This window comes from Cololabis saira, chromosome 9 (assembly GCF_033807715.1).
Source record: "Cololabis saira isolate AMF1-May2022 chromosome 9, fColSai1.1, whole genome shotgun sequence".
Lineage (NCBI taxonomy): Eukaryota > Metazoa > Chordata > Actinopteri > Beloniformes > Belonidae > Cololabis > Cololabis saira.
The window spans coordinates 26530096-26552693 of NC_084595.1; the positions used below are offsets into that span (position 1 = coordinate 26530096).

The window sequence follows — 22598 nt, forward strand, 5'->3', positions numbered from 1 at the left end:
CACACCCTGTGGTACATACGTCTCCTTATAAGTTAACCACCTTCTGTGGTATTTACAGAATCTGTAATATTACTAGAGAATCTATTGCAGTGTGGAACCCACATGCAGTATTCTCTGTGTCCCAAACCAAGACCAATTCTTCAGGTTGTAAAAGTATGTCATGGATAAAAATGTTCAAAGTTACAGTGCACTTTAAGAGTCTGGAGCAGCCCCTGAAGAGAGTCTTAATAAGATTAGTGCTGTCACTTGACAGACACAGCTTAAGGAGCACCTCACTGACCTACAGGTCTCCATCCATCTGATATTGTGCATGAGTGTTTGTTTGTGTGAACATGTTTTTTTGTACATCTTAAAATTGTATAACTGCAGCATGTAATAGGGACTGTGAGTATCACATGGCTGCAACTTACCTCCTTAAAGCCTATACAAGCATGAGGGGGGTGGGTACTTAGTATTGCTCACATCATTTATTTATCTATTTTGGCTATTTTATTTAACAAAAAATAGTCCACTGAAGAAAAAACCCCAGATGTTTTTCATCTGATGTTGTATTTGCTTAATTCTTAGACTCACTAAGATAGTTTGATTTTTATCTTGGTTTTGTTTAAAAAATACACTGGATTGATAAAGGAATTGCTATCTTCTGTTTGTCTCCAGCCTCTCTAGTGTCTCAGGTTGTCAGTTTGGATAAAACCAGCTTACAGTACAAACACGGGCAAAACAACAACAAAATAATTAAGCTCTGAAAAAAAGCCATGAAATCTCTCATTCAAGTGTTTCCTTTGTACAACTGAAAGATGTTTTTACAATCGGTGCTTGAAGCTACACCCTGTGCCATATCCAGGGGGAATTCTGCACGGGCATGTGTTAATCCTGGGTGCATGCGCTGTCTTAATGGCAGTTGTATTTGGGTTGCATATGCCACATGCAATAAATGTGATGGGTTCATTTTTGGAGTCTTAGGCCACGAAGATAAGGACAGTGTGAAATATGCAGTGCTGTGTTCTTGTTCACTCCAGGCACTCCTTTGTGAGAGCCAGGCATCGCATTGTGACACGTCTAAGATGGCATTAATATTATAATCAGGGGCCTGTTAATGCTCAGCCAGATGGTGGGCTGATGAATAGACAGAACCTCCCCTCTCCACAATACTCTCAAAGCAGTGCCTCCTTCTTTCTCACTCATGCTGCCCTCTATCCTGGGCACCATCCTTGCAGCCTTTACCCCAGGACTGAACACCACTTTGCATTCTTCACATATTCTAACGTCACAGCCCCTCATCGCCAGCACAGACTTGATCTGGTCAACATCAGCTTTATCATCAGTAAACACTTGTAGGAAATCAGACTTAAGATGCTATTCTTGAAGGAGTAGCTATTAACGTGTAAAGTACTGTATTTTAAATGAAACTCCTAATTTGGATGCTCCAGACAGAGGATACTTGTTAAATAATGCATGAATTTAAACCACAACTCAATCTCCTTTTATCGAAGGTCCTTATAAATGTTATACTGGCTATACTGACTTTTGACTTATGTAATTGATTATACCGTTATTTGAATTTATGAAATGACTGAATATATCTTGACTGTACACCCCACAATGTAAACTTCATGTTTTGTTAGTTGCTTCAAAAAAGTATGGATTTTAGTGGTTTGTTTTTTTGTTTTGTTTTTTACGTAGGAGCTTTTTGATTCGCTCTAAAATTGGATTGTAGAGTTTAGTTGCCCTTAGCCCTGCAAAATAATCCAGAAATAGAATTAATGCCAAACTAAAATAAGGGTTAGATTACTGGTCTAATTAAAAAAAGAAACGTTTCTGCTACAGATCTTTCGATATGCATGCAATGATGTCAAAAGGAAAAAAATGTTTTCAACAAACTCGGACAACTCAACAACTTCAACTAATCCACAATAGCATTTGAGAACATTGCCGGGTTTCTTTCTTTTTCCACCTTGAGGAATGCAGTGACTTCATTAGGGTATAATGAGGCAACAACAGCTGGTCACACACAGAGTTTTCCAGCGGACTCCAGATAACAGTCTACTGATAATGCCGTAAGTAAACCGTACTTTCGGCCTGTCTCTTTTCCTCGTGCCCTCTCCTCTGTCTTTTTCTCTACTTTCTCTCAGGCCTTATTGAGCAATGAATGTTTTTCACTTAAGCTCACACGCCACAAACATGCCCATCACCCATCGCCAAATAGGCCGGGTGTTACAAAACACACTCTATTTCATGCCAGGGTGCCGGCTCTGGCAATGCTCAGCCACTTCTTTATGTCAAAGCGTGTGTGTGTGTGTGTGTGTGTGTGTGTGTGTGATGGAGTTTGAATTTTTGTGCATTTGTGAGTTTTTTTTGTGTTTTCCCACACCTGCTCACTTAGGAAGTTCAGTTTCCCACAAGCTCATTTCTCTTTAGCCTTCAGTCATACCACTCTTCTTACTCGTCAGCTTTGACCTTTGGGTTCTCTTCCAAGGGTAAAAAAAACCTAACCCAACTCATTCCATAGATTTACATATACAGTATGTGGCATGTGATCACTGTTTGTGTGTGTGCACGTGTGTTACAGAGTTGAAGGTAGAAATGAATCTTTCGTATGGTTATCGGTCCTGTGATGGTGAAGGAGGCGCTCAGAAGACCCACTGCAGCTCTGACCTACTTTAGCAGTGAATGGGCCACATGTAGACTGTTTTTGTTGTGTGTGTTTGTTGGAGCTTGAGATGGTGTGTGTGTGTGTGTGTGTGTGTGTGTGTGTGTGTGTGTGTGTGTGTGTGTGTGTGTGTGTGTGTGTGTGTGTGTGTGTGTGTGTGTGTGTGTGTGTGTGTGTGTGTGTGTGTGTGTATAAAGTGAACTTTGTGTGGACACAGGGAGTGTGAGAAGCTGCGTGTTTTGACAGCTTTAGAGCAGTTGGGGCAGGGGGTGAGGAGGCCTGTTGGATATTCGGGTGAGCTGTAGGGGTGAGAATAGGGTCAGTGGGGGAATGGCGAGAAGTTGATGAGTTGTAGGCAAGCCATGGCCTGATACATGATACATGATGACCACTTTTTGGGTGTTGGACAAATTCATTGTATTAGTCGACAATAATGCATGTGACCTTTACTTCAACAGTAATGCAAAAATAGGATTTTACTGAAACTTCTGAAAACGGGAGAGCACTCTGCTTGGTCAGTACTTGATAATACCCCCTCTGGCATGTATCACAGCGTGTAATACTTTTTGTATTCAGCTAAGAACCTCTGTGTTGTTTTAGAGGGGATTTTCATCCATTGTTCTCATTAACAGGCTTCTGGTTCTGTCACATTCTTGGGTCACCTTGCATGTATTGTTTTTTTTTGGGTTGACGTTTTGCCTCTAGATGTATTCTGCGGTAGGTTGATAGGTGTACTTAAGGTTGTTATTGTCTTTGAATTTTTTTTTTCATCTTTCCCGCTGTTCACTCCTTTCTCTGTCAGTGAAGCACTCCTTGTGCTGCTGGCTGCATTACAACCACAAATCTTTTTCCTTTCTTCTGCAAACATAACCTTGCTCCCTGTAGTCCTTTTTTTTCCATCAACCCCTATGATTTGTTTCCAAAATGTGTCAGGCTTGTTGACCTGTCATTTCAGGAACTTGTGATGCTGAATTCTGTTGTGAGAACAGAGAGGTTATGACTCCTCCAAGAGGATTACAGGTGCCGCTGCACAGTGGAATCAGTGGAAGTGGGTCTATTGGAGTCCAATACAATTTTCATGAAACTATATGCGTGCATATAATTGTGCATTTGTCTCTTAAACAATCCTGTGATGAACTCTCAGGGAGACATTTGTTGTGTACCAGACCTCAGCTTGACCTGCTTTGTTCCTGTTAAGTGCAATTTCTTGATTACATTACAAATGAAGGAAATAGCTGCCCAAAAACATATATCTCCATCTATAGCGATATCTGGTCTAATGGTTATCAATTGTTTTTATTTTTCAGAGTACCAAGCAGTTGCTTAGAGGAGCTAGTGGCTGTTGATAATTGAAACAAGGTATTCAGAAAAATCTATGAATCATTGAACTTTGCTGCAGCAAGCCAGTCCCGAGGATTATAGAAAGTTAAAGTAGTCTCTAAAGTTTTAAATATTATACACACTAATCTAAACGTGTACAACATAATTCTTTATCTTCACCTTTCTTGACATTCTTGACATTCTTGATCCAATTGTCTTCCATTCACTTCGTCTTTTACTTGCAGTAAATTGAAAGAACATTTGGTCAAATTTATTTCTAACACTGGTGAGTGGGGAAAAAGTATTTAATGTAAATGAAAGACGGACAAATGTGCCCCCACACCCCTATTAAAATCTTGGGAACCCTGGGTAGCATCAAATATACTGCACATAAAAATATGTCCTGGTAACATTGCGTTGTTGGAAAAGAATAATCTCAGCTCATTGTTCCAACTTTAATCCTACTAAAGTGTAAAAGTTATGGTGTAGACATCCCACACATTCAATAAAAGAGCCATTAAGCTGGTAAATGTAAATGTACTTTATTTATATAGCACCTTACATCACCCCACAGGTGAACCAAAGTGCTTTACATAATAAACATACAATCGAGACAAAAAGTGCTTGCAGAATAAAACAAGAATAAAACATACCATCAAGACCAAAGTATAAAACAGTGTTGCCACACTACTGGGTATTAAAAGCCACCCTGAATAAATAAGTTTTCAGTTTAGATTTAAAAAGGCCCAGGTCAGAGATGGCACGCAAGTCACAGGGGAGCTTATTCCAGAGCCTGGGGCCGGCAACTGAAAAGGCTCGGTCACCCCAGTGCTTCTGCTTTGACCTGGGCACTTCCAACAAACGTTGGTTGGAGGATCTCAGAGCTCTGCCAGGCTCACGCAGAAGCTCTGATAAATAAGGAGGGGCAAGGCCGTTCAGAGCTTTAAAAAAAGTAAAGAAAGCAAAGTCCCTTCAGTCCTACTGTAGCTGAAAGAAGCCAGGCGTCACCTCAGAATGTGCTGCTTGAAAGTTCTCTCACAAGTTCACCTCCCCAACAAAGGGGCGGCCTTTCCACCGTTCTCAGCCCTCACAGTGCCAATGGTACTGAACCCCCTGCTTTCTCCAACAGCATTCCAGCCCATCTTTCATGCTGTTTCATTCTGACCATGCCAACCAGGTCAGAGGGTAGTATTTTCTCAGGCCTACAAGATAATATTGGACCAGTAGCTATAAAACAAACATAGTTTAGTTAGTTCTGTACTGAACTCTTGTTCAGTGTATTTTGGTGTTGGTCTTGCTTGCAGTTTTTACAACAACCTTCAAGAGAATGCACACTTCTGTGGGGGTACAGGGATACAGTCAAAGCAGTTAAAAAGGTAATTTGTCAAGGAAGGACTTTATGATTTGGTATGACACAAACTTTTTTTTTTCATTACAGCCATATACGTCGACATCCATGATTGAGCTGTCATAAAAGATTGAAGCTGTTGTTGCTGTGGTCTTGACGGAAAGCCCCAATTTAATTCAGCATTGAGGGTTGATGCTTCTTTGTGTCACAGGAATCAATACCAAATTCTACCAGTAGATGTCTGTCTTCAGTCTTATCATACAAATAGATAGACTGCAGGATCCAGACATGGCCAAACATTGCAGAATGATCTCAAAGCATTCATACACTCATTAATGATTAATCCATTTTCTAAACCCACTTTATCTGGTTTAGTCTTGTGGGCAGAGCTGGAGCCCATCCCAGCTGTCATTGTGCAAGAGAATGGGTACCGGTCCATTACAGGGCCACACAAACAATCATACACAACCATGCAAACTCACAAACATTTGGAATCAGTTATTGAACCGACATGAAGTGCTGTCGAATAAAAAAAACCAACAACAAATATTCACCTCTTTTCACAACCTGAAGTTTATTAATTAAATGTGCACCAGAAGTAGTGTAAAAGTCAGTCTCTACTACAGTTGAACATTCCAGAAATGAATTCACAAATCTTAGAAAAGGCCAAAAGCTTGCAAGTTTCCACGATTCAAATCAATCATATAGTGTTTCTTTACTCCTGCACTGGCCTCAGAAGCTGTACAGTTGCTATGTGGAAGTTGCTATGCCTGAGACCCAGAATAACCACAAAAGACAACAAAAACCCTGCTTTAACTGGATTTAGTTTTGGCAGAAAATGATTGAGTTGTCTAGGTTAAGATCAGAGGAGGGATAATGATAAATTATACCAATATTTATGTATTTGAACACCAACTGGTTTCCGTTTGATTAATTCTGGTAATTATTTTAAAACGGAGGTTGTCCATTGTACAAAGGTGGATGTGAGTGCTCTGCTGGAGCAGCGTGTTTTACAAAGACTGTTGCAAGTTAACAGGATGGAGAGAGAGCAGTTTCAGGGCGGGCTTAACATCAGTTCTGAGGGACATGATTGGTTGTTATGTTATAATGAGGAAGCCTGAAAGTGTTTCCCTTTCACTCCAACGTCTCACTCCTCAAGGTTTAAATGTATTGATTTATATTTTTAGACGCTGAACTCAGTTTTTCTCATGCTAGACAAACCAATTGATTATTGTTTTAAGTAATCCACTTCATAGCGTATAACTAGAAAACTAGAAAGCAACAAGGGAAAAATAAATAAAACCTGCGCTGGGTTTTAATTAGGTGTTTTCATATCTCAGGCCAAGGCCAACATGTCTCAAATATATTTGTGTGACCATTGATTCATTAAACGCTATCTATTTTCCCCCACACATATGTAATGTTAAGAAACTGGGATGCAAAGAGGTACCTTCATGAGCAACCTCAACTGTATCTTTATCCTGCAAAAACGTTTTATCAAAAGGATTACATTTTCCAATAGACCAGATCCACCCCATTGTTCCAATCCTTAAGTATTCTCCCTTTTTTTTTCTGTAAATGTTTTTCAGATTTTTCTTTTTGTCTATCAACCCATTCACATTACTTCCAACCTGTTTTCATTCTTTATTTCAATTCGATTCCCAAATTCATCACTTCAATACTAGATCTGCAAACAATCTCCATCCAACCCTTTTCAGGTCTACTTTTTCCCAATTTTCAATTAGGTTCAGAGGTCCTCTTTATTGGAACACCTTACCACACCATATTAGAGAATGCTCGAGTACAAATACTTTCAAAAAACAAATCATAACATTTTTGCTAGCCCAACTTAGCAAAGCTTAACCATTCATTTTCAGTACTTCTCTGCACACCCTCATTAGATTCCTGTTTTTGTTTTCTAGTAATTTAGCTTATTTTCCTCAGTTGTCCTATGTTTTACATATTTCTGTAGATATTGTTTGTTTCATTAAAGGAGGACCACTCGACAAGCCCTTATGGGTTTTTTTTGTTCCTCCCGCACATTTTCTGTTATTTTGTATTTATTTTTTTATTTCCTTTTTTTCTACATACTGTTCGTCTGTACTTTTAAAACGGTTGTATCAATCAATCAATCAATCTTTTTATTTAGACTCAGGTCCATTAAAAAAGACAAACAAACTTACAACAATATTTAAAAAAGACAGTCATACCAGTGTTTCCACATAGCAGACTGGTATCTTACAGCACTGAGGACTGGGTTGGTTAACATCATAATAATGGCATTACAAGAGCTATTAAGTCGACATATGAATTTGAACATAAATCGCCTCAAAAGTGCATGAAAAGTGATAACATGTACTTTACAAAAGAGTTCACTTGCACTAGACCATCTTGGTTTCCCAAGCAAAATACGCAGGCAATCGTTGTACGCAACCTGTAATTTATGGATGCTGGCCTTCTATATTGTATATTATATATATATATATATATATATATATATATAATGTATATTTTTATGTGCAAATAAACTAAACTAAACTAAACTAAACTAAACTAAACTAAACTAAACTAAACTAAACTAAACATAATAAGAAACCTCAAATAGCTCCTTGGGTGAGATTTCCCTTTTCACAGCAGGCTTGAACGCAGCACGAGAAGAGTTGGGCGTCTTGTGTCGTGACGCGCAGCCACGGAGGCGTGTCCCTGTCGAGATCAGCTGGAGGAAACAACAACAGAAAGGAGGGTGGCTCGGAGCAGAAAGGCGTTCGGCAAGTTGTTTAGGTTCCCTCTAAGAAAGTGTGCGTGTAGAAGTAAAGCAGCATCTTAACAGATCAGCAGTAACGAATTGTTGAGCTGTCCAAGGCGCTGGATTTAGCAGGCGGCGAGGGGAAGTAAGAGAAGAAGGAGGAGGAGGAGGAGGAGGAGGAGGATGATGTGTAAGGGTAGAGGTCCTGTCCGCAGCTACATGTGCTCTTTGACAAAGAACGAGATCTCCACGACCACTTCTGCATTGTTTCGTCTCCTATTTGTCCGGTTTGAGTGACCGGCTGAAGCCCCAGCAGAGTGGCATGTGGGTCAACCCTGGCACCGTCGGAAGGTAGGGAGCTCTGCTGCAGGCTGTCGGGTCACATGCTCTTCTTGCAATCCTCGTTGTGCACAAAACAAACTACACATTGCATTTCTTTTTTAATCTCCAAACACTGTTACGTTGAGCTTACCATCTATCAAATCCGTTGATAATATTTTATTTATAGACGTTTTGTTGACCCCGTTACCGTTTCATACTGTAATTTCACTACAATAACCAGTTTACCTTTGCCAATTAACAGGTATTGTGTCATTGTTTTATCAGAAAATGCCACGGGTAGGTAGATTATTTCTATTTTTGACATCTAAACACGTGCTGCACGGACTGCCACATGCGTGCTTTTTCGGCATTTAAATGTGGATGGGCTTGGCCCATTACGCAAGTATTATAAGTGCATCATTTTTTGGGATGTAGACTGGTATACACATGCCTTTTTTATTACACTGAGACAGGAAAGTGAAAGACATACGTCCCGGCTTCCCTGACTGGGTTACTTTTGTTTAGATCTTTCCAGATAGGGGGGTGGATTGCGGGCTTGTTGGAACGGTTCTCCCCCCTCAAAAATATGAATGGGATATGTGGGTATGAATGGCTGCGGGGAGAGACAGTAAGGCTGATTTATGGTTCCGCGTTACACCAACGCAGATAGGATTTTTTTTCATTGATGTGTCGCCATACTACACACACCGTTACTGTAACTGGGTTCACAGCAAAACTGTGATGAAGATAAGGTGAAAAATCTTGCAAGTTCGCCCTGAGCACAGACATTGCGCGTATACGCGTGCACGCTGTAATGCTGATCCTGTGGCTGTGACGTCAGAGATATTGTGTTACGCCGGTAGCTGAGTGGCTGATGGAGAAGCCTCTCACTTCCACCTCGACATAAATGAATAATGTTCTGCATAAGGATTGTTTTTTTGACCACATTTTCATTTCCTGTCTTTGGCAATTAATTATATGGACAGGATGGAGTTGCATAAACCATTTGGCAGATGGAACCTATTGTGCAATGCTTGTTTTTAGTCCAAATACTTCTAAAAATATTTCTATTCATGGATACAATAATGTGATAGGAGCTCATCCTTAAAAAGAAAATACAATCTCTATTACATTTACTACTTCATGCAACTCTCATCCTATCCAAAATGACCTGCACACAGACACAGACGTTCACTATCACATGGATTAACATGTATTCTTTCTGATGCTGATATGTTTTGCCCATTAAAATATTGGTCTCAGACCTTCTACCACCATGACATTTTGCGCATCAAAAGTCATAGGTAGAATCATGTGTGCTGTCAGATGAAAAAGCATTATATATTATTCTGACTGAGCACTATGCCTAAAGCTATGAATTCGTCGACAGCTTGGTGATAACAATGTGCAACACTGAAAAACCCACATGGAAGAGTGAGCCAGCATTATATGGCTGGCTTGAGCGTTCTGACCCCTGTAACACACTGTAGTGGAAGATACACAGAAGTAATAGTGCATGAAATTGTGTGTATGTTTTTTGGTCTGAACACGGGAGCAAAACACTATTTTCCATGTGATAACAGACGGTAGTGTTTTGCCCTGCTAAATATGCTCAGCTCTGCTGCTGTTAAATAACAGCTTGATGTTTAGGCACATGGCTATTTTTTAAGTGTCCAAAGTTAAAATCACTGTTAGAAATATATTCCCAATGGAGACACTTGTCCTGAAATATCCTCTTCCAGACAAGTGTAAAGCATTTTCACCACACAAGGGTAGATTATTTCTATTTCTTGTTTCTCGTTGGGGGTGTGTGCCTCCTTTTGATATTGTTATTACAAGTTTGTGCTAACCAATAAAAGACATATCTATCAAGATATAAAACAGGGCAGAGCTTAAAATGGTGAAACGTGATACTTTTCCTATCTAGGTGTGTGATATCATACCACCTATAAACCTAAGCAGCTCAGAGAATGACATATTGGGAGACTTAGGTGGCCCCTATCGAAGTGATAAGGTTGCGTTATGTTACGGTAATGCTTTTGGGTGGATAGTTATTTCAGACAATCAAGTGTACAGTATATCAAATGAGGTTATGTGTCAAGCATGACTTTTTATAAAATCTAAATATCATACGATGCAGCCAATTTTGTATTATGCCAGAGTATACAATTATTTAGTGGATCCCTGTAAATGGTAGGTTTGATCTAGGTGACAACTTTTTTTTAAAAGGGACTTCAATATTATGATAGTCTACACAATTTTAACTGATAGTTTGTCAGTTAAAATGATGTCTGTCTGTGTTAACAAAGCATTAGTACAGCTGTGAGAAGAGGAAGTTGTTTTTTGTTGGATTTTTTTGGTATATATTTTTTTCAACTTTACTGATATTCAGCCTGCGAAAATAACCCTAAAACATTTATCAGGAAATAGATATTCACGTAACACTTTTTGCCACTGGCCGTGCAGTAATGTCGGTACCATCTGCAGTGGGTGAGGCTGGGACGGGCAGACATATGTGTATGTATGTGTGTGATCCTGAGGTCTACTGTCAGCCATCCAGGGAGCGAAGCAGCGGCTACAAACCAGGTTATGTAACCCGTCTGTGCCAGATGTGTCTGTGGCAGTCAGTGTCTCAAACATCCAAACACCCTTATTCCAACACATGCACCATCACCCACACCTAACGAGCATGCAAGTTTGTTTAAGTTGACCTTGGCATTATTTTTTGACAGAAGGTTATGATGAAAAAATTAGAACGCATTGATAACCGGACAAGTAGACATTATTTATTCCAACAGTTCCACATGGGGGCGAAAATGAAATCAAGCCTGTGATTATATGAACTCTATAGCCATCAACTCCATATCCTTGAGTGAGTGCACAAATGACCCATGCGTAAAAGGAGTTGTTATTGGTGTTTATTTCATCCTTCACTGTTGGGTGAACAGAGAGCAGAGTCAGGCCTCCTCATCAGTGCATTTTGTTGAAATTTCGTCCCGAGAAAGTGGACAAACAAGCGGTGAATTGGGGGCATGGTTCAGGCGAGTCCTTGTCAATGACAGTGGATCACTAAAGTTGTTATGTAACGGAGCGAAGGCTGGAGGGATGGGCGAGAGGGATGTTTGCTCAATGCTGCTGCTACACTTTCATTCAGAAAAGTATAAGGACATAGATGGAAAGCTGACTGAAGACATGGCATTGAACACTGATGTTGATTGCAAGATGAAAATGGAAGAAGACAAGGAAGATGGGGGAGTGGTGAGAGGTTACGAAATGACACTGAGCCAAGACGAGAAGGAAAAAAAACTCAGCTGCAGCATGTGGTCGAGTGGATACGGCTGTGAATAAACTGCAATGGACACCAAAAATAGAAAGGCAGAAATGAATGACTTTAGAAAACAACCAGTGATTTATAAAACTAGAAGTAAAGATGAGGAAAACTGTGGATATCATGAAGAAAAAAAAAGTGGCCTTGAAGCCAAGTCACACAGAGATACAATGGAGGAATGAGCTTTGTGTGTCTGACCCTTTTGCAGCAATCACTCGCACAAACGCACTCCTCTGCTAAATCAGTGGCGTTCCAGAAAAAAGGAGGTGGGTCATGCTTCTGCAGTGAATGGGCGTTTGAGTCCTTGTCACAGTGTTATCCATGCAGAAGTCAGCACTACATGGACATGTGAGAAAATGTTATCTCACGGTCCCTTCTAAATGGGTTATCTTGAAGCCACTTTATCTGGAAAAGGACGCTAACACGAAGGTCTAGACGTCTGTCTGGAGTTCACTACAGGTCAGTGCCTAAAAATGAAGCTCGATCTTCAGAGCGTCGCTCTCCGCTCTGCTGAGCTGCACTGCTGTGCTCACACAGTCTCGAGCCTCTAAAAGAAGTGCATGAGGTTTAACCATAGGCCTTTGAACAGGTTCACATACCTTGCATGCAGGAAGTTGAAAGTTTATAATAGGTTTTGGTGTGTCTGTTGATGAACATATGATTGGACTTGCTTGGTGAACAGCCCCGGATGGATCCGGATGGTAGCTGGGAGCCGGTCGTGTTCGATTCCCCTTGAGAAACTGTCCACATCACCACCAATCCTGTCTCTGGTTACATCACTGCATGCCCAGCCTTAAGCTCATTACCACTTGCGTGCACACACATGCTCTCCTATGCATGCACACTGACTTCCAGACTGCCAGCGGTCAGTAGTAAAGGATTATAGATTGTATTCTGGTCTCTCCTGAGTGTTTTTCTCTATTGGTCTCTTTTTCTGAGGGAATCACTATTAGATGTGCAGCCTTGGCTTTTACTGGTCTTACCCTCTTAAATCTCTTTTGTCACTATTGTGTGATTCCAATACTGATTCATCTATTTCGCTGTAAGAACAATAATTCCTTCCCTGCCATATCTTTCTTGTGGTTCGCTCTGCTTATCTGTTGTTACATAGGAAGTGTCAGCAGTTAATGACAAAAAGCATTCTCTTTCCCTGTCTCTGCCAATTCATGTGTAATTTTCTCATAGTCACGTGTCACATACACTCCATATTTATTACTGAAAAACCACTTACAGTATGGCAGGTTTCACTGTTGGCCCTTTGTCCCTCTTATCCTAATTCAACATTAAGAGGAGTGTTGCTTTGCCATGGCCATTCAGTAGAACACTAGTACGGTAGATAACTGCAAAGTTGCACTGCCTTTTTATTGCCTCTCCTATCTTTCTCCTCTGCGTGTGGTACGTGTCTCTAAAGGTGTGACAGCCACGCAGATGGAAGGCAAAAGGGTATTCATAACTCTTTAGAATCATTGTCAGGCACCAATGTATCTGGATGGCATTTCTTCTTTTCTGACGAAGGTAGGCGGTCTGTGCTGTTCCTGGCAGATGTAGTAAAGAAAAAGGTAAACATTGAGACTTTGTTGTTAAAGAAATCACTTGCATTGAGATCTTTGAGTAAAAAGCATCAGTAATTTTGCAGACGTGATGGAGGTGTATGAATAAGCTGCCATTTTTAGCCGTTGGTAGCTGTCACTGCTGGACTCGAGTGTTGTGCTGGCATCCACGTCTATGGAATAACAAGTGAAGGCCTTTATGAATGTTTTAGATGCTCTATTTATGGGGAGCTGCTGTGGCTCTTGGAACAAGTTGCAATGATGGATGGACTGATACGCACGTTGCAGTGTGCAACGTGTTTGTGGGATGATCATGGTTTTTGCACCTGAGCAGATTCCTCCAGGAATATTCTTAAATGGGTGTTAACACATGTTGGGACATGGCAGAAATATTTGTAAGCAGTTCATGGAGAGGGGGTTTTGGTAAGCTTTTTGTAGAGTTGTTTAGTGTTTTTTCAAGGTTTTTGTGGTACTAATGGCCTTTATTGAGTAAGTAGGTTGACAGGAAACGGGTGGGTGGGGGGGGGGCATTGCAGTACAGAGCGACAGGCCGGGAATCGAACCCGCGCTGCCTGCATGAGGACTACAGCCTCCACAAATGGTGTTCGCACAACCCACAAGAGGAAGTCAGTACAATTGTGCAAAACCGCCTCTTTCTTGTATTAAGGTTAACTCAAGGACAAGTGATCAGTCCGAAGTAAATGGGGTTCAGAGTTCTGAAGAGCATGGACTGTTGGTTAACATAACTTTTCATTATTGTGTATTGTCTTTCTGTGAAGTGAAAATGCTATTATTGCACAAAAGGGGAGCAGACAGGGTGTAAGATGGACAAATGGAAAAGAGGACAGTTACATGAAGGGAAGTCTGTTTCTGTCTCTCTCCATCTCTGTCTTTACTGTTACAGAAATAGCTCCACTGTCCCTCTGTTCCCCGCCATGTGCACCATGTGTTCTGTTGCAGACCATGTTCCTGCATTCGTGGCAGAAGTCCCTGTGTACTGGGCAGTGCAGCTAAGGAGGCTAAACGCCTCAACAAAGATTTCCCCAGTTTGGATTTGGCAAGAGTAGGAAGTGACCGTGCATGTTCTTGTTCAAAATGCAGTGTCATTCCTCTCGCGATGCAATGTCGAATGCAATTTGTTTAAATGTATTTATTTTCTTTAATGTGTCCATTAATACTGAATTGACCTAATTCACCTTTATTTTTTCTTCTCTCTCTCTGTCTTCTCTTATATTCTCCAGGGCCCTCTCCATGGATATAGACACAGACTATGAGCGGCCCAATGTGGAAACCATTAAATGTGTGGTGGTCGGGGATAATGCAGTAGGCAAGACCAGGCTAATCTGTGCCCGGGCCTGCAATGCCACACTCACACAGTATCAGCTGCTTGCCACCCACGTGCCAACCGTCTGGGCCATCGACCAGTATCGCGTATGCCAGGAGGTGGGCTCACACACATATCCAAACACACTGTAGAGAAAGCCATAAATAGAAACATCCAGGTACACTTGTACCCATGGTAGGCTACTGTGACTAATTATGTTAGGACTGAAAGAAAAAAGAAAAAAAGGTCTTCAAACCTATAAACGCAAATGTGCACTATCAAGTTAAATATTTGGCTTCATCAATATTACACACACACACACACACACACACACACACACACACACACACACACACACACACACACACACACACACACACACACACAAATACGCACTCTTTCAAATGATTGATTAATCCTTCAATTCCATTAAAACATAAACCTCACTATGAAATGCAGAACTTTGACCTGATTACATGAACATGTGCCTGCATTGCAGGTGTTGGAGAGATCTCGAGACATAGTGGATGAGGTCAGTGTGTCCCTGAGGCTATGGGACACATTTGGGGATCATCATAAGGATAGGCGCTTTGCCTATGGCAGGTGAGTACACACACATCGGCACACAAGAACACACAGGTTCAGGTAGTCTCCCAACAGGAACTCTGTTATTGACCCAATAACACAGTTGCTAGCTTACCACAAGGTTAATTACCCTGAAAGACATTCCATTTAGAAAATTGGTTCAGCAGAGAGGGCAGCACTAAGACAGTGACACAGTTTCAATCAGCTCACTCAGCTCACAAGTCATTTCTAGCTAGATCTGAAAATCTAACTTATGATAACCGTGGAATGTATCTGCTACATCAACATATACAAACTTTCAGTTAACCAATTGTTTTTGTGTAATCTATCAGCCATGCTTTCCTTAAGCTGTTACATCCTTCCTCTACCAGACACGATCGGATCACCGCTCTATCCTCTTACTCACCATGACTCTGTCAAAGCTGCTTTATTGGCATAAAATGCAGAAGTACTTATCTGTAAAGCACAATCAAAAAATGCCGTTTTGATCAACAGAGAAACCACCACAAGACACAAGAATGCACAATAAACACCAAAAAGATCTCATACATTTTAAATTGCTTTAGCTAACTGTGTCTAGGGCAGTATAAAGACAATTCTTTCTTGTCTAAATAGTTATCAAAATGCACATATTTTATGTCTATATTTTAGTGGTAATTTTGTTGATTTTTGTGATACAGTGGACTTAGATATATTTTATCCCCATATCTTCCCATTTGAAAAGTTTAACCTATGCGTTTGTTATTAATCTGCTCTAAGACTACATATACATCCGCAGACATGCATGTGCACATCAGATTTTATGGCTTGTGGGTTTTGCTAAGGCTGGCTGGATGCATTTTGTGTAACGTGTCACCTTGTCCCCATTATGCAAAGTGTTTTTCCGTGACAGACTTTGTGTTTGCTGACTGCATGTAGTTCAGTTTGCAGCTCAAATTTCCACCCCTCTGTCGTGTTTATTCACTGTTTAGGTGTCCGCACATTAGCACACTGATCTCCTCTTGTTTGTGTGTGTTTTAGTGTGCGTGTGTGCACATGTGTGTGTGTGTGTGTCCACTCTGTCAGCCTGCAGTCAGCTGATAAAAACACAGTGCCAGCTCAGCTGTTTTCTTCCTGGGTCCCTCCTCTCGCGTCACCAGCTCGAGGCATCAGCCGCCACTTCGAGTCGTCCTCTTTGTCTTCCGGCTCTAATTCACCCCTGTCATGCCGTCTCCTCCAGCCAGCCCTCGGACTCCTCTGCTCTACATCTGATCATCCTCTCGTCTTTTATTCCCCCTCATCACACTGTTAGTCGTTAGTTTCCTCTGTGCCCTTGGAAGTTTGCTGCTCTTTCACCCTCTCCCCACCTGTGTGTGTGTGTGTGTGTGTGTGTGTGTGTGTGTCTGTGCATCTGTGTGGAACCTCAAAACTTCACAATCTCAGAGGGTCACATGCTTCGTTAGAATAAGGGCGTTCTGTTCACTGAAACAATAACATTCTGGATTGGCATCCCTCCGTATCCCTCAGCAGGATGTAGCTGGTGTAGAAGATGGATGGATGTGTAGAAAAGTAGTGATGAAAGCTCAAAGCACCCATGCTTGACTTTCAGAATCTGGAGTTGTGCTAACTAACCACCGAAGTGGGTCAGAGTTACACACAAGTGTGGGAACTTTTTGAGTTTTAAACACATTATTTTCTGCTTTGTATCTCGGAATAGGTGTTCATTAAAATCACAACAGACTTGTGCAGACGTTGTTGACAAGCTGATTATGATTCATCCATTTGAGCAGGTGTTTTGGAGTACAGAAACATCTTAAACATGCAGGCAGTGGCCCTGAGTGAGCTAGATTGGGGAACACTGGCCTAAACCAGCTTAATCTCAGACAATTTAACTCAACTTAACTTAAGCCCTCTTTGGAAAAATAAAATATTAGTGTTAGTGTTAGTGTTATGTTAGTGGCTTCATAAATCTTTTAAAGCAATGGTATTCCATTATTTAGACTACTTTAGACATTTCTGTTAATGTTAGTTACATCCCTAAAGTCTCCATACAGGCTGTACTTTGTCACAACAACGTATCATGTTGACATAATAGTTTGTATTGGCTGTTCTCTATTGTTTAAATTGGGTTTTTTCTATTTTGATTGTTGTACGGTGACCTTGAGTGCCATGAAAGGCGCCTAACAAATGAAAATTATTATTATTATTATTATTATTATTATTATTATTATTATTATTATTATTATTATTATTATTATTATTATTATCATTATCATTATTATTATCAAGTGTTCAGTTGTGTAAAATACAGTGGTGGTGGATGGAAACTGCTGAAAATAGCCCTTGTTATTCGAAAACAATTTTGATTGTCATGTTATTCATGACAACTTGATCTTTTATTTCACCCCTGGACGGCCTGAAGCACTTTTAATCCGTTTGTCTCTTGTTCATGTGGCCCTGAATAGCAAGTGCTGAAGCTCATTAGGTAAATCCATGGAGGAGGAAAGTTTAGACATCACAGAGTTTATATCATAGCCTGTCAGATTCCTCTGAACAGTTACCTAATTATCAGATTGACTCACTGCTGCCGTAGGTGTCTGTATGTCAGTGCGACTGCAGTGGTTCAGACTTGTACTATGTTGAAAGAGGTACGTACATATGTAATTAGGTCTGACAAAGTACGATTGCAAAATCTCATGACAAAATGTAACAAAAAAAGGGCCCGACATGTTTAGCTGCTGCCTGATGAATGTAAAGCAGTCCATATCTGAAAGGGACTTTTACTATACCACTCATTGGTGGAGCCCTTTGCCATTCATTAGTAGTAGTACAGGGCACTCATTTGACTCATATGCAAACACGCACTTATGATCATTAGATTAAGATAAAAGCATGTATGTTACACACTTACAGCTATGCTGGCGGTCTATGCTCATGCTTTAAGGATAATGGAGTTTATTATACAGAAAAATGATTAGTCAGCCCATATTGCCTTGTGCATGGTTGGGGGGTTCTTTATTAACTAGCATTGTACAAATTAGAAATGTATTTAATTAGAACAAAATTGACATTTAGTTGAACTGAATTGGACTGCATTGAACATATTTATTGTATGAGTAAATTGTCCCGAGATGTCTTTTGCTATGACTTGGTGCCATAAAAAAGAACTGAGCTGAACTGAATAAATAAACATCATTGCCAGTCCAGAAAGTCCATCCTGACTCTCTCGTACAAACGGGCAGTATTGAAAGCATTGCAGTTTGTAAACCTACGTCAGATGAAATAAGTTTAATCATGTTATGTGATGCAGCTTGTATATTTAATTAGAGTTGGCTGTGGTCCATATAGTCAGTTATGATAGCAAAGTCAATGTGGTTTCAAAAAGAAAATCTCTTTAGAAACAAGAGAAAAAATATGTACATGACCTTACTAAGCCATGGTAGCGATCCTTTTATAAATGTACTAATGGGAGTTTGTGTACATGTGTGGTCTGTGATGTAATGCTTGGCTATTGTATATTATGTCCTTGGGAGTGGAGGGGTTTTCAGAGATTACATTAATAGAAATGAAGAGGATAATAAAGAATCTGAAACCCATGCCTACACTGAAGCAATTCAACTTTGCAACCTTGTTTTTGAATAAGAGAGACCACCAGGTTCGATGTGTCTGCTCATGAATATTAAGTTGTTTGTGAAGCCTCATCAAGACTTCTGTCATTTATGAGAATTAAAAATAACAGTCAAAGTAAATTCAAAAGCATTTTCTTTTCCTTTCTATAATGCAGGCTTTGTCTTCTCATTAAATAGGCCACATCAACTGGAGCACAGGTATTTTGCTGAAAGGACAGAGGCATTTTAAGTGGGGCATAATGCCACTCCCATGATCAGGACTTGGTTTATTTACATCTTAGAATGAATATTGCATGTGCATGTCAAAAACTGGAATACAATCTTATAATTGAATTGTTTTCAAGCTATCATTGATGATTAATGCAGCACATGAGTTACATAAGTCTGAGTGGTCTTTTGCTGCTGGGGTAAAAAGCCGTGTGTTGTTGCCTTGTTGCAGAAATAGATGACTTAGGAATTGATTTTTTTCCCCCATGTTTTTGCTCCGTCAGCCATGCTGTGGTGCAAAAAGAGCCATTACAGTGAAACATATCAAACATTACCTAAAAACACACATGCTTGCACTAGCACGTCACTGAAGTATCAGCTACAGGCAACAGCTGTAAGCGCTGCTGTCTTCTTGCTGAGCCTCATCAGATGAATCTGCGTTCTCTTTGTTGTCCGTGCTGCCTTCTAGGGGTTAGTGAGATTTACGAAAGAGTAATGAGCAATATGACAAACCAATCCAGAGATCCAGACACATGCCCTTCACAGTGGGGGATGTCTGTGGTCCCACAAAGCCTAGCAGAAACTGAACAACTTTCTTTTACACACACATTGCCAAAAAAGATTAACATGAACTGACATTCAGTGACTCAGCTCTCAGGACCGATCCTTTCTTTTTTTCTTTTTCTATTGTCATAAATCTATCAACGACTTCATGTCCTCTCTTGACTGACATCACCTTCTCATGACACAGTAGATCAGCTCTCCTCTGCCTCGTTCTGCCTTTTCTCCGTTATTCCGTTGGTGAAATAAGGAATATTTCTGCCCTGTCTTTTTCCGTAGGTCTGACGTAGTGGTGCTTTGCTTCTCCCTGGCTAATCCCAACTCCCTGCGCCATGTTCGCACCATGTGGTTCCCAGAAATCAAGCACTTCTGTCCCCGAACCCCCATCATCTTGGTCGGCTGCCAGCTGGATCTGCGCTATGCTGACCTGGATGCAGTTAACCGTGCACGGCGACCATTAGCAAAGTGAGATGCATACCTCATCAACCATTAACAGAGATGCATGATGGGTTTGTCTGGTTAATGAGTGGTCAGCAACCACTGCATTGCAGTAACCAAAGCTTTGCAGATAAGAACCTTACTTTATCACCGCTTTTTTATTTGTCTGTGGATCACTGTTTTCTTAAAAGTCATGATGTGATGTGATGATGTTTAAGTGCATGATACCCAAAAAAGTGTAACAGTAACATGTATTGGAATAAATATAATCCGGTCTTTGTATGAATGTTTGCCATTGTTGATGTACACAGCTATCTCATTCCTGTTTGCTTTATCTGAGTACTGCTATCATAAACATTATCTTGTTCTGACTCACAGGCCCATCAAACCTACGGATATCCTCCCTCCAGAGAGAGGCCATGAGGTGGCTAAAGAACTTGGTATTCCCTACTATGAGACCAGCATTGTTGCCCAGTTTGGAGTCAAAGATGTTTTTGACAATGCAATCCGCGCTGCCCTTATCTCCCGTCGGCATCTGCAGTTTTGGAAATCGCACCTGAAAAAAGTCCAGAGGCCGCTTCTCCAGGCACCTTTCCTGCCCCCTCGCCCGCCACGTCCTATAGTGGGCATCCCAGATCCCCCTCTCACAGATGGCGAGGGCCCCGACTCCCTTTTCTGCCAGCCTCTGTGTGCAGATGTTCTTTTCCTTCTACAGGGTGGCCCCATTCGTGTCTTTGCACACAAAATCTATCTGGCTACATCCTGTTCCAAGTTCTATGACCTCTTCACCCTTGATCTTGGTGGGTCTTGTAGTGGGTCACGGGAGGAGGACCAGGAGAATAAGGAAAACGTTGAGAGTGTGGAGGAAGATGAGCAGAGCAGGAGAGGAGCCAAGGAGCAGGCTGGGCGCACAAAGAGCCTGGACATTGATAAAGACGGGGTTGAAGGAGGAGTGCGGGGTCTAAATCGACCACACCTTCTCCCACAGGGGTCTTTGAGGACTTCCCAGAGTGATAATGTGCTCCCCTCTCGTGCCCAGTACTCCCTAGGAGCACTAGGAACAGGTCGAGCACTTTCAGGATGGGGAAGGGGGTTTCTGAGCGTGGGTCTTGAGCATGTTGATGATCCTGTAACTGGACGACCACGACCCATGACTGTGGTAATGATGGACGCACTTATTCAGGAAGAACCATTCAAGGTAATGAAATGTCGAGCAACTATTACCAAGAATATGATTCACATACTGTAAATATTTACTACACCTCTTGATGTCCCGTGGTTTTAGGCCGTGCTTCAGTACTTGTACACAGGCAGTCTGGATGAGGGTCGAGGTGATCTGATGCAGGTGGCCACCATTGCAGAGCTGCTGGAGGTGTTTGACCTCCGGATGATGGTGGCCAATGTCCTGAACAGAGAAAGCTTCATGAACCAGGAGATCACCAAGGCCTTCCACGTCCGCAGGGCCAATCGCATCAAAGAGTGTCTCGGCAAAGGGACATTTTCCGGTAAACCACAGTACCGACCATTGTGTGCCTCTGTAGTTTCAACCACATTACAATTGTCATAGACATTTTCCAGGTATGCATCTGTAGAAATCTATGTTGTGTGTGTGTGTGGTTAAATGCATGTATGTAAGGGTCATGATAGGTTGGTATGATGGAAGTGCGATTCTTTCAATCAGTGGAAATGTACACTCTGTACATTTGACCTTAATTTGCCATTACATACAACATAACAGCTTTACGATGCGTGTTTTGCATATTACAGTTTATCTTTTTGAATGAGTCCTTTCTAAGTCATCTTTTGACGCAATGACGGCTTTTTCAGGCTGCTTGTTTGTTTTGTGTGCTTTCCTATGTCCATGCTGTCTTGTGTTTGTGTAGTGTCCTCTGTCCATCGAGGCTGTCGCCCTTGCATGTTGTCATAGCCACTGCTAGAGAAATAATAATTATAATAATTCACAGAAATAAAATGTTCTTCTTTTTCTACAGTTTTTGTGTTGTATTTATGATAATGATGACTGGAATCTTTATTTTTTTTTTAATGCAGTTATAAAGTTTGATTGATAGCTGAAGCTTTTTTTGTTAATTTGCATTATTTTTTAATTTTATAAATCTCAAATTGGACCAACACATTTGTGGCTTAGTTTTTCAAAACTCCATGATAATGTCAGTGCACAGAGGGAGTAGATTTGTGAATTGAGAAAATATATTTTATCGGAGGAAGTGGGAAGAATCTTTCCATCACTTTCCGCTCGCAAGATATGTGGAATAATATAAATGTCCTCACTTTAGTTCCCCTGGCAGCCCAGTGGTTTCAACATCTACTACATTCTTACTCATGATGGAAAAAAAACTATATAATTTTGTAAACATAAGTGATCATATTTGTAAAAGTGTTTCTGTTAAATAGGCATTTTGAAATGTCAGTCAACTGGCACTTAAGGTCCTGTCTATATTCAATAAATTGTAAAAGTATACCAAATTTCATATTTTTATCTTAATAGGTTCACGGATTTGTTGACATGTCCTAAATGTAGCACGCCCTATGGGCACAATTACATAAAAGTTGGTGTGCTTCCAAAGAATTATATAACTATTTTAATAGTAGTA

General features: G+C 40.8%; 1 protein-coding gene across 8 annotated transcripts in view; it reads left to right on the plus strand.

The window, feature by feature from the left end:
- rhobtb4 (Rho related BTB domain containing 4) overlaps nucleotides 1-22598 on the plus strand; it is a 50370-nt gene that overhangs the window by 16893 nt on the left and 10879 nt on the right. For 7 of the 8 annotated variants that reach the window (XM_061728980.1, XM_061728985.1, XM_061728983.1 and 4 more), the window contains 5 exons: nucleotides 14505-14706; nucleotides 15087-15190; nucleotides 19828-20013; nucleotides 20365-21184; nucleotides 21272-21491. In XM_061728980.1, coding sequence (XP_061584964.1) covers nucleotides 14505-14706; nucleotides 15087-15190; nucleotides 19828-20013; nucleotides 20365-21184; nucleotides 21272-21491 — 1532 coding nt within the window. Of the gene's footprint in view, nucleotides 1-8039; nucleotides 8416-14504; nucleotides 14707-15086; nucleotides 15191-19827; nucleotides 20014-20364; nucleotides 21185-21271; nucleotides 21492-22598 lie in introns of those variants that run through there. The other variant, XM_061728977.1, reaches the window with a different exon arrangement.